We start from the raw sequence: 19152 nt of genomic DNA on the forward strand, positions 1-19152 counted from the left end.
ACAGAAGAAGAAGAACACACATCCCGACCATGTGAACGCTGCTAGTCGGAAAAACAACGTAACCAGGGGGGCGGTGCCTGTTATTCCGAGGTGGCATGAACGCAACATTACTGATCAAGCTCTTGCTGTTGTTGTTTGCGTGGTCGGGTCTTTTCAGAGGTGCGCCCCCATTGGCTAAAGAGTTTTTTTAATGACAACCAGATATTGTTCAGTGCAGCCACACCCCCTTTACAGTGGCACTACTGGATTTATTCTGGAGAGAGCAAAAGTCTGATCAGTGAGAAAGAAGCAGAGAAAAATGTAAACAAAAGAAAATTTTATCAAACAAGTGAAAATCCGATTTACGATTACACAAATAATTTGTTTGCAAGTTATCAGTTTTACTTTTGAAAAGACGTTTTTTTTGCTTCAGTGAGTAATTTTTGTTTGAATATATTGGCACAATTCGAATTCCATAGCTGTCGTCGCTGCTGTTGTTTGGATCTCAGACACTGCAGAAAAACAGACGGTTTATACGGTTAAAATGCTCAGGAAATCTCTGCTGAACATCGGACTGCGAGTGAGCCCTCAGCAGCATGAAGGGATTCACAGAGTGACAGCGGGACTGAATCCAGGGAATTATGGGAACATCCACCGCCGCGATGTGTCCTCCACCCCCGCCACCGTGATGGGAGACAACGTCAAAATAAAAACTATGGACGAATTAGGCGGACCAAGTTTCATGACTACCTTAAACTGGCTTTTTGTAAAGGGATATTTCCAAACGACGCAACAATTACAAGTAAGTAGGCTAAACGGGAATGAGTGTTTCTGTTTGGTTTGGTGTAGAATGTTTTGTTGATACCGTTTTTTGGGGTTTCATTGACCTTTGTTTTTTTTCCACCTTAATTTCTGCACTTGAATTGCAAGACCATTTAAATTACTGTAGTCTCTGTAAAGGATCAGTTTAGCCAAATTGCAAAAATAGCCTATATTTTCTCACTGTGTGTGCATTGGTTTTGCATCTGAAATGTATTCTCTGAACCCAGTGTCATATGAGATGAACTGAATTGTATCTGTGCTGCAGGCAGCATTAGAATGTCTGTGTAAGAACAGAGTTCCTATTACCCCTGAAAAGTCTCACAGGCCTCACTTTTCTCATAGGGACTGTTTATTCAGCAGGAAGTATGAAAACAAGTCAGCATGGTGTAAGTGGGACAGTGTCAGAAAAGAAAATCTTTTTGGTGGAGGCATCTGGCGAAAATAAAACCCAAACTATCTGCATGGATAGTAGCCTATGGGGACGGTTAAGCAGCTGGATTTTCACTGCAGGAGGCTTAAGTTGATAGTAATCGACTTCAAGTGCTCATATAATGCACATTTTCAGGTTCATAATTTTTTTCATGGTTGCGGGAACGTTCCCTTAAGGTTATGGTTTTGGTTAGGTTATGGTTTGGGGTTTGGTTTTTCTTAACCTTTATCCAACGTTCCCCTAAAGTTCTTTTTTACATTCCCTAAAAAAATAGGTAGGCTAGTTAACGAATGATTAGTTACTGTTTTTCAGAAGGGTAGTTACTGTTTTTTGAAAGGGTAACGAATGATAGTTACTGTTTTTTCAGAAGGGTAGTTACTGTTTTTAGAAGGTTACTGTTTTTAGAAGGGTAGTTACTGTTTTTAGAAGGGTAGTTACTGTTTTTAGAAGGGTAGTTACTGTTTTTTAGAAGGGTAGTTACTGTTTTTAGAAGGGTAGTTACTGTTTTTAGAAGGGTAGTTACTGTTTTTAGAAGGTTACTGTTTTTAGAAGGGTAGTTACTGTTTTTCAGAAGGGTAGTTACTGTTTTTAGAAGGGTAGTTACTGTTTTTCAGAAGGGTAGTTACTGTTTTTAGAAGGGTAGTTACTGTTTTTGAGAAGGGTAGTTACTGTTTTTCAGAAGGGTAGTTACTGTTTTTAGATGGGTAGTTACTGTTTTTAGAAGGGTTGTAACTGTTTTTTGAAAGGGTAACAAATGATTAGTTACTGTTTTTCAGAAGGGTAGTTACTGTTTTTTGAAAGGGTAACGAATGATTAGTTACTGTTTTTTCAGAAGGGTAGTTGGTAACACTTTACAATAAGGTACACAAAAAAATAGGTAGTTAATGATTAGTTACTTACCCTTTTTCAGAAGGGTAGTTACCCTTTTTGAAAAGGGTAACTACCCTTTTGAAAAAGTGTAACTACCCTTCTGAAAAAAGGTAACTACCCTTTTGAAAAAGGGTAACTACCCTTCTGAAAAAGGGTACTAACCATTCGTTACCCTTCTGAAAAAGGGTAACTACCCTTTCAAAAAAAGTAACTAATCATTAACTACCTATTTTTTTGTGTACCTTATTGTAAAGTGTTACCTGGTAGTTACTGTTTTTTCAGAAGGGTAGTTACTGTTTTTAGAAGGGTAGTTACTGTTTTTCAGAAGGGTAGTTACTGTTTTTAGAAGGTAGTTACTGTTTTTCAGAAGGGTAGTTACTGTTTTTAGAAGGGTAACGAATGATTAGTTACTGTTTTTCAGAAGGGTAGTTACTGTTTTTTGAAAGGATAACGAATGATTAGTTGCTGTTTTTCAGAAGGGTAGTGAAAAACAGTAACTAATCATTCGTTACCCTTTCAAAAAACAACACATTCTCACACCCAACTCGTAAAATAAGGACGTTCGGTCAGGAGCCTTTCTCGTTCTTATTTGACGTTAAAAGTCTCCTTTAGCGTCTCATGTAAACGTGCTTGGTCGCCACTATTGCCGTCCCTTTTTCGTCCCTTTTGATGCGCTTGGTCGGGACGGGTGAACGGAATCGCGGAGGTTTAGGAGAAAAACAACGGGGAAAGGACGCCTCAAAAGCCGGGAAAAACGCCGCGGGTGAAGCGCGACAATAACGGAATCGCGGAGGTTGGGTTTAGGAGAAAAACAACGGGGAAAGGATGCCTCAAAAGCCGGGAAACACACGCCGTAGACGGGGGAAACAAAAGAAAAACAACGGGGAAAGGCCAAAGCCGAAAACAGGTGAGAAAAAAAAAAAAAGGAAGCTCAAAGCCGGGAAAAAGGTAGAAAAAAAGAAAAAACGGGAAAGGAGCGCCTCAAAAGCCGGGAAACACACGCCGGAGACGGGGAAACAAAACGCTACACGCGTGGCGCGAACCCGAGTCTCCTGAGTGAAAGTCCGGTGTTTTACCCATCCGCCACCCCAACAACCGTCCTTATGCAGCAATTTCCCATTACATACCACTCGCTAAATCTCATCCAACTGCGGCTCTCCCCAGTACGTTACACAAATACGCCGAAGGGTGCCTTTTTCGTCGCATCAGACGCTGAAGGACACTGACCAAACGTACTTATTTTACGAGTTCGGAATGAGAACGGGTTGCAAAAAACAGTAACTACCCTTCTGTAGCTGTAGCTTCTGTAGAGTTCCTATTACCCCTGATAAGTCACAGGCCTCACTTTTATCATAGGGACTGTTTATTCAGCAGGAAGTATGAAAACAAGTCAGCATTGTATAAGTGGGACAGTGTCAGAAAAGAAAATCTTTTTGGTGGAGGTATCTGGCGAAAAAATAAAACCCAAACTATCTGCATGGATAGTAGCCTATGGGGACGGTTAAGCAGCTGGATTTTCACTGCAGGAGGCTTAAGTTGATAGTAATCGACTTCAAGTGCTCATAAAATGCACATTTTCAGGTTCATAATTGTATTTAGAGGTTGGACCAGAATAGGTTTATATGGTTTAATTTTCAAAAAACACCATATTTTTGTTGTACTGCACATTGCTGCAGCTCCTCTTTTCACCCTGTGTGTTGAGCTCTCTGTTTTAGCTACAGAGTGAGACATCCCAGTTCTGTACCATCTTTGTTGGGAGTCGCACATGCGCAGTATATAGGTAAGGACAACTTCCCAGTCAGAAGCTGAGTATGAGGGCGTGCCACGCTAGCAGCTAGGAGAGCATTATAACGTGTGTTACAAAGTGACGCACGTTCGTCACGGAAGAAAAGGCTGGACTACAATACAGATGCTGGTTATATAATTAGAATATCATCAAAAAGTTGATGTCAGTAATTCCATTCAAAAAGTGAAATTTGTACATTATATTCATTCATTACACACAGACTGATATATATTTCAAATGTTTATTTCTTTTAATTGTGAGGATTATAACTGACAACTAATGAAAATCCCAAATTCAGTATCTCCGAAAATTAGAATATTACTTAAGACAAATACAAAAAAAGGATTTTTAGAAATGTTGGCCAACTGAAAAGTATGAACATGAAAAGTATGAGCATGTACAGCACTCAATACTTAGTTGGGGCTCCTTTTGCCTGAATTACTGCAGCAATGCGGCGTGGCATGGAGTCGATCAGTCTGTGGCACTGCTCAGTTGTTATGAGAGCCCAGGTTGCTCTGATAGTGGCCTTCAGCTCTTCTGCATTGTTGGGTCTGGCGTATCGCATCATCCTCTTCACAATACCCCATAGATTTTCTATAGGGTTAAGGTCAGGCGAGTTTGCTGGCCAATTAAGAACAGGGATACCATGGTCCTTAAACCAGGTACTGGTAGCTTTGGCACTGTGTGCAGGTGCCAAGTCCTGTTGGAAAATGAAACCTGCATCTCCATAAAGTTGGTCAGCAGCAGGAAGCATGAAGTGCTCTAAAACTTCCTGGCAGATGGCTGCGTTGACCTTGGACCTCAGAAAACACAGTGGACCAACACCAGCAGATGACACGGCACCCCAAACCATCACTGACTGTGGAAACTTTACGCTGGACTTCAAGCAATGTGGATTCTGTGCCTCTCCTCTCTTCCTCCAGACTCTGGGACCTTTATTTCCAAAGGAAATGCAAAATTTACTTTCATCAGAGAACATAACTTTGGACCACGCAGCAGCAGTCCAGTCCTTTTTGTCTTTAGCCCAGGCGAGACGCTTCCGACGCTGGGTCTTGTTCAAGAGTGGCTTGACACAAGGAATGCGACAGCTGAAACCTTGCAATGTCTTGCATACGTCTGTCCGTGGTGGTTCTTAAAGCACTGACTCCAGCTGCAGTCCACTCTTTGTGAATCTCCCCCACATTTTTGAATGGGTTTTGTTTAACAATCTTCTCCAGGGTGCGGTTATCCCTATTGCTTGTACACATTTTTCTACCACATCTTTTCCTTCCCTTCGCCTCTCTATTAATGTGCTTGGACACAGAGCTCTGGGAACAGCCAGCCTCTTTAGCAATGACCTTTTGTGTCTTGCCCTCCTTGTGCAAAGTGTCAATGGTTGTCTTTTGGACAGCTGTCAAGTCAGCAGTCTTCCCCATGATTGTGTAGCCTACAGAACGAGACTGAGAGGCCATTTAAAGGCCTTTGCAGGTGTTTTGAGTTAATTAGCTGATTAGAGTGTGGCACCAGGTGTCTTCAATATTGAACACCGTATTCTAATTTTCTGAGATACTGAATTTGGGGTTTTCATTAGTCAGTTATAATCATCAAAATTAAAAGAAATAAACAATTGAAATATATCAGTCTGTGTGGAATGAATGTATACATTATACAAGTTTCACTTTTTGAATGAAATTACTAAAATAAATCAACATTTTCATGATATTCTAATTATATGACCAGTTTGTTAACAGTGTTTTCTGATGGAGATGGTAAGTCCCTTTGGAGTGGACTTTGGGCTTTTTCACTTTGTAAACCTATAACATGCACAAAACAGGTATATAACACGATAAAGGAAAAGGGAAAAAGCCAAAAAGCATAATATGAGCACTTCAAGTCATACATGGTTATTTCATACAGTAATGACATTTGTCACTGTCACAAACGTTTGTGATCACAACAGATCACAGTGCAGCATGTGGTCAGGGCAGTCGTAGTTGTAGATCTTGAGCCAAGAGGATAGCGTAGGGCTTGTGCCCTTTTCTATCCATAAAAAACAAAAACGTGATGGAGGAAATGGAGGAGGAGCACTCCGGAGGATTGGAGGCAGCATGTGACCGAATTTGTCTTTTTCCCTTCTTTTTTTTTTCTAATAAATGCAACAAAAAAAAAGAGAATATATAAAACAAATACAAATAAAAACAGGATAATGAAATAAAGGTCAGGGCACAGGAAACCAGAGTCCTTCTATATCCTGCTTCTGGCAATGACTATAGTCTCTACCACAGTACAGGGTAGTCTATCCCTAACCTTACCTTTAAACTAACAACAACTACAACAGCAAAATTATCTAACCTATTTTGCAAAATATATAGAAAAAAAACAAGCATCTAACCTCCAGGTTAACGTACACGTAACACCCCCCATTATATCACTCGGTCCCTCCTGGAACCTTTAAATTGGTGTTTGGATATCCTCACAATCAAAGACGGACATTAATAAATGAGCTGGGAAACAATATTCGCGAACGGTTTAAAAAATTCAATTTTACATTGTTATTATATCTTCACTCTTTTTGCCCTAACACCATGGAGAGAAGACACAAAAGAGATATGTAAGACATTGCATTTAAGTATTGCACAAACTAGAAACAGTCAACAACTTTTATAGCCTGGGTAAACGCTGATGAACTTCCGGCAAATTTGAGATTTTCTCTGCAAGTCAGTCTGAAGAAGAGCCCATTCAAACCCATTTCCAATGTCCCCAAAATAGAGGTACCAATCACAACCGCTGAGGCGGGCTTTAGACCAATCACAAGCGTTGAGGCGGACTTTACGCAACGACAACAGCACAGCGACGGGGAGTAGCTTTTTGTTTACATTCAACATGACGGCTACCGAAGCGCAGCGTCACCCGGATCGTTGGTCTGATTGGTTGGACTATCCAGTGCGCCCAGAGGCATTTGAGCGGCGTCCGTTTGGAAATGAACTGTCAATGAACCTTTCCCAGACCCACTCTCAGTTACAACTGAGAAGGGTGTGGTGTCAACCAGGCTACAACTTTTAGTCAGTTCAGTTTCATTATTTTGGCACATGCAGCCCAAAAAACAAAAATGTCATGTTGGAATAAGCAAACTAAATGTGTGTACCTTTCACAGGCCTTCAATCGGTGCCAGCTACAGTATCTTCAAAACATTGTGAATACACATACAAAAGCAAAATCTTAATTACAAAACATTGTACCTCAGCAGTTTGTGCAATTATTTTGACCATTTATGCAAACATAGTGCAAAGCTCTAGTGATGAAGATTTAAAGGCTGAATTTCTAATTCCAGTAGGCAACTGATTGTGCTAAGTACATGTTAAGTACTTTAGTACATTGAACATCTAATAACTCAATAAATAACTCACACTCTTTGCTCACAGATTGAGCACAGCAAGATCTACGGTCCTCTGTGGAAGTCAAAGTACGGCCCACTGGTGGTGGTGAATGTGGCCAGCGCCGAGCTGATAGAGCAGGTGCTGAGGCAGGAGGGGAGACTCCCGGTCCGGTCAGACATGCCCCACTGGAGGAGCTACAGAGAGCTCAGGAACCAGGCCCACGGACCCCTGACAGAGTAAGTGACACCCCCATAGATCCTCTAGCTTTACATCCACTTCTTTGTTCCAAAGGGTTCACATTTGCTCAAATCTGTCCTGAAACTGGAGCTGCAACGATAAGTTAATTATTTCATAAGTTGATCGACAGAAAGACTACCACCTGCAAATTAATCAATGAAAAATATGGTTAGTTGCAGCCGTACTTAAAACAATAATCAATATGCCAATCTGTACATCCAAAGAGTTATTAGTCACTGTAACTGTTCCTGCTGTCCATACTGGCTGTGAACAGATCCCCTCCAACAAAAATCCAAAGTCCTCGTTTTGTGCAACAAAATAAACATTCAAATTAAGCTAATACGAGGATTCAGAAGTTAGTTATACACATGAGTATCCTCCAAATTTTCGTATGAAATTCCCCTCTGTTTTATTTTTGCTTTGTGACAGCTCAGCAAGAAACAATGTCTGAGGAAACGGGGAAATTGTTAGACTTTAACTTTGTAATTTTGTTAATTTGGCTCAGACTCAAACTGCAAGAAAGGTGAACCATCCTTTAAAAAGCCCAACTATTCCACTAAATGTATGCTGTCTGACTAGCCCATTATGCTCTTTAATTATCATACTAAAAGGACAGTAGGAGTCATTGACTATGTAAATGCAGTCTTTAAAAGAACCTTTTTAGGCTATAAGGTGATGTTGTGATTTTGCAAAAGAGGACCTTATAGGGTTAACACCAAAACATACTGTACAATCTAATGAATAATTTGATTCAGAAGAGGAAGTCAGTTATTTAAAGGAATACGCCACCGTTTGTTGAAATAGGGCTTATCATGGTCTACCCTGGCTGTAGATAGGTGGGCCAACGCATTTTTTGTCTTAGTGCAAGTAATAACGTTGTTTTTTTGTCTTTTGTTGGCTCACTTTTACTCACAACATGCTAACCGGCAACATAGGATTCCATTCACTACGCTAAGCTAACTAGCGGCGGCGCTGCCGGTGTTGCACCGGCCTAAAACAATGCATGCACAAAAAATGCGTTGGCCCACCTATCTACAGCTAGGGGAGACAACGGTGGCGTATCCCTTTAAGTTCTAATTCAATATAATTCTTGGGAAACTACTGTATGTATTAAGTTGCTGTGTCCTTTGTACTTGCTGTGTACGTAATGGTGTCAGGGTTCATTAACAGTGCACAGAGTGGGAGGAATATCAGCTTTTCCTCGTTGTTATTGGATTTTTCCTGTCAAACCTGTTGCAGCAGCACTCGTCATTGGTGTTGAATGTTGTTTTTACATCAGAGAGCTGCAGACATGTTAACAACTCTGCACCCTGACACTGAAAACAACCTGCATAATACAGGTGTTTTTAAAATGTTTCATTAATTTCATTCACAAACCAAAGAAGAGTTTAGAGTAAAGCGAGAGGAACCAAATGTGCTCTGCTGGTCGCAGCTAAAAACTCAAATAGGCATGTAAACAAGAGTCCTATAAGTCAAATGTAATAATTTCCACTTTGAAACTGGCAGCATTTCAAAGATGAAGAAGATTCCAGTGAAATGATCTGATGCAGGCCTGTCTTTCTCTAGCGCAAAGCTGATCTTAAAGCTTGACTTGGTATTAAACAACTGTATCTCATTTTGTCTGGAAGCCCATTGCCTTTTAATAATTCTCATTTGTAGAATGGGAGCCAACTGGCAGCGCATCCGCAGCATCCTGAATCCTCGGATGTTGAAGCCCAAACACGTCTCCTCCTACGCTAACACCATCAACGGGGTGGTGACAGACTTCCTCGACAGAGTGGCCTGCCTGAGGGAAACCAGCGGCCAGGGAGTTATGGTCAATGACCTGACTGGAGAACTCTACAAATTTGCTTTTGAAGGTAAGCAGAGAACAAATAAAGGAAATCAGCTGTGGAAACTCACTTTTTTTATGATACTTGAAAACATTTTGGTTGTAATAGAGGTTACTAAAAGACTAAATGCATGTCACTTAATAGTTGCTGGTTAAATAAATCTTACAGGAATGAAAGAAACTGCACTCTGTTATAATTCGACACAACTTGAATGGAAAGCGTTTGTGTTCTGCAGTACTTTTTTACTTATGTCGAGCATTTCATCATGTTAACTCTAAAAACACAGGACGTAAGAAGCAAACTATAAAACAACAGGTACAATATAAGATAATCAAGTTACAATCAGACAGATAGAAGACTAGGGAGATTACACAGCACATTTATAAGAGCAAGGTGCTCTTGACAGAGTATCTGCTCGAAGGGGCAAGAAAACCCATCACATCAACCTGTGGTTTGGGCTGTGCAAAAAGTTAAAACATGTTTTTGTTGTCTGTATAGACCAGAGGAACACTACCTAAGCCAACATAAGACTTCAAAATGATGCCAACATTTGCTCTTCAAAGACGTCATTTAACTTTAGCAACCTGCCCACTCCAACCTGTCACCCAGTCTCACCTCGGCAACCTTGGATGCTAGGAGAACATTAAGCGGTAGATTAAGACAGGAAGAACAGTAAGATCTTTTACCGTATTAGTGAGATGGTTTTGGTCAGCATGTACACCTAACCTGTCACACAGCCAAAACCTCAACACAGCCCCGTCCCTCTAACTGCCTAACTACAAACTAGCTAAACTCCCCCTAGTCTTCAGGTAGCTTGCGGCAGGTATTAACACACTGATAGCCCTATGGCACACACCAAGTAAAGCAGAGGGGTCCTCACAACTAATTACTGTATGCAGAATGGCTTCTTTCACGTTATAATATAGAATCTTATATTATTCTGTTTTTCTTAAGAACAATACACATTGGGTATTTTATTGTTGTAGTTTGTCAATGTGGAGCCAGTTTTGGATACTACTTTTATTCAATCAGGAGAGACTTTGTTGCAGATATACAAAGATTTATTGTACATATGCATAATATGAAATGTACATGAGTCTTTGGAGATTAGACTCCATCGTTATGAAATAATTTTTTAAAGGGGTAGAGAAGCCAAGACTGACAGCAAACGGAGAGAAGACATTTAAAGCAGGATGTCATGCTGTGATTGGATCATGAATTTTGTGGCAAATTCTAGTTGGTTTACTGAAAAGTGAATGCCTCTAAACAGCTGAATAGTTTTAGGAAGAGAGAGCGGTGATTGAAGTTATTAGAAGTCTTCCTGAAAGAATTTACACTGAGCTTCTTGGTAAGCAGTGTTGTAATGTAACGGAGTACAAATACTTCGTTACTGTACTTAAGTAGAAATTTCACGTATCTGTACTTTACTTCGCTATTTAAATTTATGTCAACTTTCACTTTTACTCCACTACATTTCCTAGATAAAATGTATACTTTTACTCCGTTATATTTCTACTAAGCATCTTCGTTACTCGTTACTAAAAAATAAAATTAGAAGAAATGTGTGCGACTGCAATAAGGGACGTTTGGCGAATCACTGCTCCTAGATTGCATTACGCACGCTCCACCCACGCCGCTCTATTTCAGCGCTTGTTTGTTGCTAAAGGAGGAGGAGGACGACAACTGCTAACGACCCGCCTACGAAAGCACGAGCACCTACTGGAGGACCTCCCGTTATCGACGGCGACCAGGCTCGACATAAGCAATGGCCCGATGGCCCGGGGCCAGTAAAACGTATGTCGGGCTGGTTGCAGCCACAGTCACTGGTGTGTGTGCGTTACTTCACGCAGCACATGTAGCCTACTGACTGGAAACGTTACCGAGGATTATTTACCACCGATGGCGCAGATGAACTAACGCTACACTCGTTACTGTATAGGTAGCCTTCAACAAAACCTCCACGATTAAAGAGTCAATACTTATCAATAACCCGCGTCCTGTTCTACAGGCAGAAACACGTAGAAACCCATATTTCAGTCTGCGCTGTCCACTCTCGTCCACCGCGCTGTGCAAACACAGCTCTACTCTGCAAATAGCGACTTTACAAACGAGCCAAAATGAAAGATGTCAGTTTGCAGTCTAACTGTTTGTCTTAATTTTCAACCAATCTTGAACTTTGGACAAACTCTTGTAAACGTAGCTGCTGTCTAAACGAGCCATCCTCTCCGCTGGAGCGGTAAACCTATGGATGTATTATAAGACCAAAACAAATACATGTGGCTACTTAATATGCACGTGAATGACGCGTTCTTCATTCTTGACGATGTTGCTGGTTGTATTATTTAGGAACAGAATTGTCTTCTTTCAAATTAGGCATACAGGACTAATCTGAGATATTTTCTAGTTAAGTAGCCTATCTAGTTATCATTATGGATTTCCATGTTTTAGGGATTTGCTTACTAATTAAAAATATGCATTAATTTAGTAGAAATAATACAAACATGTGCGTATTAGGTATAATTTTATTTTCTTTATTTGAAAGTCCGGCCCCTGGAGTGTCTGCTTAAAAAATTCTGGCCCTCGAAAAATGTAGTTGATGACCCCTGGTCTAGCTTTGCTGCTAATGGCACATCATCCAGTGGCAGTGGCTAGCTGGGTTAGAACCATTTTCTAAAGCATAGGTGCGGCGTATATTTTCCTGCTTTTTTGTCCTTTTCCAATCACACCTATGATATTTCTTTCAGGGCCAGTAAAAATGTAGAAGGGGCCAGCAAAACTCTGATCTACTGGCCCCGGGGGCCAGTGGGGATTTTTTTTTATGTTGAGCCCTGGACCACCCCGACGATAGTGGTGAACTCGGTGAACAGGGTAGTGGTGAAGATAACGTCATACACCTGTGTTGCAAGAAATGTTTCTGTACATTGATGTCAGCGCTAAAAATCTGCTGTTTGTTCTTTGAACTTAAGAGAATTGTGCCTGAAAAGTCCTAGAAAAGAATGTGATTTTGATTTGATGAGTGAGATTAAGAAGATATGGGAACCCTGAATATGCTTTATGCTTTACTATAAGAAAGCCACAATAAAAGTTCTAACCGCTTGCTTTAAAAAAAAAAAACTTTTACTTTTACTTCAAATACTTAAGTAAATTAAATATCAGAAAATTACTTTTGATACTTAAGTACAATATATATCAGATACTTTAAGACTTTTACTTAAGTAATATTCTAAAAGGTAACTTTCACTTCTACCAAAGTCTTTTTCTAGTACGATACTTGTACTTTTACTCAAGTATTGCTTTCTAGTACTTTATACAACACTGTTGGTAAGTAATGATTGCAACAACACATTGACTTCTTTACTGGTGGGGCAGATAATTAGTCAGCTATATGTAGGGCAACTGTCAGTGTGTGTGTGTGTGTGTGTGTGTGTGTGTGTGTGTGTGTGTGTGTGTGTGTGTGTGTGTGTGTGTGTGTGTGTGTGTGTGTGTGTGTGCACTGCAGTCATTCAGGGTGTTGACTTGACTTGACTTGACACAGTTGTTGAGTCTTTTGGCCTTGACAGCTGATTAGATACTGTGTATATGATCAGTATGAGTGGTTTTAATTCCCGGTTTGGTGAGAAAGAACTTGATTGGTCTGCACAGAGCTCCTACCTCAACCCCATCCAACACCTTTGGCATGAACTGGAACACCGACTGTGAGTCAGACCTTATCATGTAGCATCAGTTTTGGACCTTATTAATGATCTTGTGGCTGAGCAAATCTCTGCAGCCTGGCTCCAAAATCTGGTGAAAATTCTGAAACCAGAAGAGTGGAGGCTTGTATAGCAGCAGATTAATGCCCATTGTTTTTGAATGACATCTTCAACAATCAAATATGGGTGGAATATTTAGGTGTCCACACCTTTGGTCATAGTATGAATAGTGTATGTGCTCCGGAAAGGAGGAAAATAACCAGTGCATCTTATATTAAAATCACCTGTTTTGTCCCACAGAAGCCAAGCAATCTCTGTATAACAACTGTATCTTTATATGCAGGGATCTGTTCAGTGTTGTTTGAGACCCGTATGGGCTGCATGAACAAGGTGGTACCCGAGGAAACCCAGAAGTTCATCTTCTCTGTGGGGGAAATGTTTCGGCTCTCCCCTATAATCGTCCTCTTCCCCAAGGCCGTCTGGCCCTACGTGCCTTACTGGAAGCAGTTTGTGGCAGCCTGGGATAATCTCTTCAGAGTCGGTGAGCAGCATTCATTTCCACCAGCGAGTCAAAGTATAGCTTGTTTTAGGTAATTCTGTTAGAAGATTCTGTTACAGAAAGAGGGTTACTATTTAACCCTCCTGTTATGTTGCGGGTCAAACTGAACTGAACTGATCTGGACTGTTTGGTAGAAAAGTGGCATTAGTGTTATGGGTCCCTTGACAGCCCCTTTTCTGCCACTCCCCATTACTGACTGTTATCATTAAGGGCCCTATCTTGCCCAACAAAAACCTGGCCTAAAGTCAATAATGCAGCATTTCATTGTTATTTTAACAGCACATTAGTAAAATGTGCCTAGGCTCGTGCACAGCTTCCAGCGTCCAAACGCGCCTGGCTTTTAAAGGGAATGGGAGATGACACTCTAATTGGTTTATTGCATGTTACGCCCAAAAACACTGTGAATTAATGAAGACACTAAGTACAACCCCTTAGATCGTTAAAATAGGACCCAAAAAGGTTACTACAGCTCACGCTTCATGGCCATTTGCATTAACAAATCATTTCAAGGACGCTAAGCTCTGGTAACGCCCACAAAGTTCCAAGTCCACCTCACAGGTCCTGCTGCCCTTATTCCTTCTTCCCCCTTATTCCATCAGTTGAAAGTGTGTCTCTTTTGCCATCTAGTGGGCAAAAGTGTCAAGCCTGTCTCCTCCTAGTGTTGGTTCTCCCATGTGAAATAAAAAAAGATGAATTTGTCTCATAGCTGAAGAGCTGGTGAAGCAAAAAATGGAGGAGATCCAGGGGAAGGTGAACGTGGACCAGAACGTGGAGGGGGCGTACCTCACACACCTGCTGCTCAGTGATCAGATGACGGTCACTGAGATCCTGGGCAGCATCACCGAACTCCTGCTGGCAGGAGTCGACACAGTGAGTAGATGCAAAAGTAGTTAACTTTTCCTACATTTAGTTGTCTTATTGTCTTAAAGTAGAGCAATGTATGCATAATGCCTCATTGTAACACATGAAATTGTGCTTCACATTAAACAGTATGCATTAGAATAGTTTTATGTTACCTAGGCATCTATAAAACTTCCAAAGTTAGCCCAGTTCTAACCAAGACAACTTTCAACCTAAAGATCACCAAATCAATGCTCAGAGAGAGGGCACCAAACATTACATTTAACAAAAAACCAGAAGACAACAGTGTGCGTTCCTCTCTGTTGCAGACCTCCAACACTATCTCGTGGGCTCTGTATCTAATGGCTCAGGAGCCAGAGATCCAGGAACAATTATACCAGGAAGTGATAAGTGTTTGCCCTGGGGACAAGGTGCCAAACAACGATGACATTGCTCAGATGCCGTACCTGAAGGCCGTCATCAGAGAGACTCTACGGTTAGAGGCTTTCTTTCATCTTTATTTGTATATTACATTAATCGGACACTTAATTGCAGGACATGCACTTTCTTGCAGTGACCACTATGTTTGTTCTGACTAAAAGGAGATAACATCACCCGGGGTCCAAACTGTGGACATCTATCTTATTACTAGACAAAATATTTGATTAACAACAATTTTGATGCCATATATGACAGTGTAATATAAAGTTTCAGCTGTCACTGAAAGGAATAGTTTAGCATTTTGGGAAATGTCTTAATTTGCTTTCTTGCTGAGAGTAAGATGAGAAGATTGATACCAGCCTTATATCTAAGACACTTATCAATGGTTTCTTATCATTGTGATCCCATTTTGTCGAATGTTAGTCGAATAAGTTACACTCCTGTTGTTGCAAACAAACAACAAAAGTTACTTTTTCCCGAACAAACAGATAAAACTTTTGTTGACTCCTCACTGTGTTCTGCGGTCACCAGGCTGTATCCAGTGGTACCAGGAAACGCCCGTGTCACTGTTGAAAACGAGATTGTGGTTGGAAATCATCTCTTCCCCAAAAACGTGAGCCACATGTCAGACACAACAACAAGCCCTGACATGTTCTGACATTTAAGACTTTAAACTTTGGAACCTCACTTCATCTAAAGCTAATAATCACAAAGCTTTAAGCCTAACAGCTACTGGTATGAATGTATAAAGGTCCTTGTGTACATTTTACTTCCCTAATGAAATCCACAGTATTACACTGTAACAGGAATGTCCTCTCTCACAGACGCTGTTCCACCTGTGCCACTATGCTGTGTCCTATGATGAGAATATTTTCCCCGACCCCCACGCCTTCCTGCCACAGCGCTGGCTTCGAGGAGCGGAGGAGAAGTCCAAGCACCACCCGTTCGGGTCAGTGCCATTCGGTTTTGGGATCCGGGCGTGTCTGGGCAGACGGGTGGCTGAGCTGGAGATGTATCTCCTCCTATCCAGGGTAAGGACATCTCATTGCTGTTACTACCATGACCGTAGATCTGCTTTCTCTGTCAAAGCTGTTATCATTCATTTCTGGTGCTTTTCTGTAGATTAAGAAATGGAAGTCTGTGTGAAGTTATCAGCATTCTGAATCTTGTTCATTCCTTTTGCAAACACCTTTTTGCAAGCACAATGTTTTAAACTACACTACATGGCCAGAAGTACATGCAGACCATAACATTACACCTACATGTGATGCTGAACACGTCATTTCAAAACCGTGGGCATGGCGACCTCTAGCTCATCCAGTAAGAGCGTTCGCCCCATGTTGGCTGAGTCCTGCAGCGGTGGGGATTCAAATCCGTCATCCCCCATCTCTCTCCACCGTTCATGCCTGTCCACTGTCTCTACTACTAATAAAGGGAAAAGCCCCCCCAAACCATCTTTGAAACCGTGGGCATTAATCTGCTGCCATAACATCCTCCACTCTTCTGGGAAGAGTTTTTACAAGATGTTGGAACCTGGCTTCATGGATTTCTTCCCATTCAGTCACAAGAGCTTTAGCAAAGTCCAACACTGATGTTGGGTGATAAGGCCTGGCTTTCAGTTCATCCTAAAGGTGTTGGATGGCTTTAAGGTCAGGGCTCTGTGCAAGCCAAGTTCTTTCACAACAAACTGGACAAAAAAAATTTATTCATGGGCCTGACTTTGTGCTTGGGAGAATTGTCATGTTGAAACAGGAGAGGGACTTCCTTAACCTGTTGCCACAAAGTTAGAAGCTCACTATTGACTAAAATAGACTCTAAAATATCATTGTATGCTGTAGCAGTTTGCTCTGCCAGGAAACTAAATCAAAAGTAATTTAAACAAGAATGTAATTATTATTAAGTTATTCTGTTATTATTTTAATGTAATACGTTTGGCTTTATACACATTTTACTTAATTTTAATCAGAAACACAATTTAAAAAAAACTTTGAGTAAAATGTTTTACTTCCAAGGACAGAGCACTCCTTTAGTAGTGTGGTGAAGGAAAGCTCTTTATGATTGAAGCACCAGTAGGTTTGCAGATTATTGTATCAGTATGTATCCGTTTTTATTGTTTTTATTAGTGGCTTTTGACTACTGCTGCACCCAAACCAATATTTCAGTCGTAAAACCTTCTGAACAGAGCCAGTTAAACACTTACTCTACCTCTGCTTTCACTCCCAGGAAACTGGTTATTTTTTAGCTACATTCAGAGAGCTGTATTGATCTGTAGTAGCTACCTAACCAGAGCACAGAGGTATGGCTGTTCTTCTTTTATTAGTCTTGGCAGTAGAATGGATACATAACACACGCCATTTGACAGCAACGCCTGTTATAATTCAGTCAGCTGCAGTTATTAATAATTAAACGCAACGTGGACTGTGCCTGCACTCTTGTGCCTCACATAAATGCATATCCTGCCAAAAACAGCATTTCACGTATTTCTACTTGAACAAATGTCTCTTTTTTATTTTAAAGTTGATAAAAAACTACGAGATAAGGCCGGATCCTGCTGGAACCACTGTCAAGCCGGTCACCAGAACCCTGCTTTGCCCTGCTAAACCAATCAACCTGCAGTTTCTGGACAGACAAGTTGAGCAGGAGCAGCTGAGAACAGCAGCAGGAGTTTCTCTGTGAGCTGTTTTAGTATTCACACTGTGTTGCCTGCCTGTCACCAAGCACTTGTTTATAGAGCGTTCACATAATGAGGACTGGCTGGAATGCACCGAAACTGTGGCATAAAAATACAAGCTGAATGAAGATGTGATTGGTTGTCTAGTAAAGAGTATAATGCTGTATGTATAGCCTTTGATTGTTGTTTCATGGAAATATGAATACTTTATGATTTATTTAGTTATAGTTCCAGAAATGTTGTGTCACATGTTTTTTCAGTTGTTAGGGCTATCAGCACGGCTGACTGGTTCTTTACTGTCTGGAGTTTGCATGTTCTCCTCATGTTTGTGTGTGTGTTCTCTTTAGTTTCCCCAACACCAACATACATACATGTAACTCCTACAGGACAAGTCTTGTGTTATTCAATATATTTTTCTTGACGTCACAAATCCCATGAACAGATCAAAGCCAACAATGTGTCTGATTTTCAAAACTTGCAGACTTTCAGTCCCAAAGGTTATCCTTTAAAAACCTGTCCATAAAATATAGTTTAAATGGGTTATGGGTTATATGTTGCAGATATACACTTAAGGTACACTTGTTCTAATTTACAGCAGCAGGACAGTTTATGTGGGATTGATAAAAATGACCCCATTAATCCACAGTGAGTGTGTTTATGGTAAAGAAGGAACATGTCACCCAGTGCAACAGTGTGCTTCAGTGATGTGTTTTTAATAGTTTTCAGACAACAATGGAGCTCTATGGCACAGAGGAATAAGATATATCAAATTTGGGATACACAGACAATAGTAGGATCATTTCATTGTAGGTGTTATTCTGTTCATGGGATTTGTTTAAAATAAGAAAATTATTGAATACAGTTAGCCTTATCCTTTTTTAAAAAGCACTCAGAGCTGTAGTTGGTCCATCAGCACTTGGCGGGCTGCTCCTAAAAGTTGGTAATTCTAGAATGTATAATCAGATTTTTGTAAAAATGTTTGCATCACCAATTGCAGTGCTTTTCCCCCCCTTTTCAGTCATCAAAAACTACTATTTTTACTGTACATATCAAAAAAAAATCTCCAGATCGTTAGTTTTGAGGAAACTAAAATAGAAAATAAAAGCATTGGTCAGTGAGTTGGAATTTTAACTTGCAAATACAGGTTTTTTGTTCGACAGAGATTTAGTAAGTGTTTCTTGTACATAGAGAAATGTATTTTTAAGTTTTAAGAGTGTTTAGAATTGTGATTCAATTTATGATTCAAATTCCCAGTTTGCTATGTGTGCAGTATAATATTTCATATGTCTCAGTGGGTTGAAAAGACACATCAATTTCTAAGCCAGCACATGCTCTCTAAAGAGGTTAACAAGCATTTTGTGAGAAAAAAGGGGTGAATCACGCACAAATTGCAACAGAAAATCTGACAAATGTTTATTACTCATTCAAGTCTCCTCTATAACATATAAAAGTCCTAAGAGATCCAAGTGCTGGAAAGTATTGAAAAATACAGAAATCGGTTATGTCACAATTTCCCATTGCAGCCCATTTTAAGGGGAGACACTAAGTGTGAATAGGGAAAATATTTTAACTTACAGATATCACCATGTAACTTTTACAGTTGATTACTTACATTAAAGTGCACATATTATGCTTTT

The 19152-nt window shown here is 40.5% G+C and overlaps 1 protein-coding gene across 1 annotated transcript; it reads left to right on the forward strand.

The window, feature by feature from the left end:
• The first annotated feature begins 280 nt into the window (after window positions 1-280).
• Window positions 281-19152, forward strand: si:dkey-91i10.3 (cytochrome P450). Its single transcript, XM_039818632.1, has 9 exons — window positions 281-781; window positions 7289-7479; window positions 9140-9339; window positions 13348-13545; window positions 14270-14433; window positions 14733-14899; window positions 15376-15457; window positions 15669-15875; window positions 17362-19152. The coding sequence occupies exons 1-9, from the start codon at window positions 524-526 to the stop codon at window positions 17518-17520; spliced, it is 1626 nt and encodes a 541-aa protein (XP_039674566.1). The 5' UTR covers window positions 281-523; the 3' UTR covers window positions 17521-19152.

The sequence above is a fragment of the Perca fluviatilis genome, chromosome 12, assembly GCF_010015445.1.
Source record: "Perca fluviatilis chromosome 12, GENO_Pfluv_1.0, whole genome shotgun sequence".
NCBI lineage: Eukaryota > Metazoa > Chordata > Actinopteri > Perciformes > Percidae > Perca > Perca fluviatilis.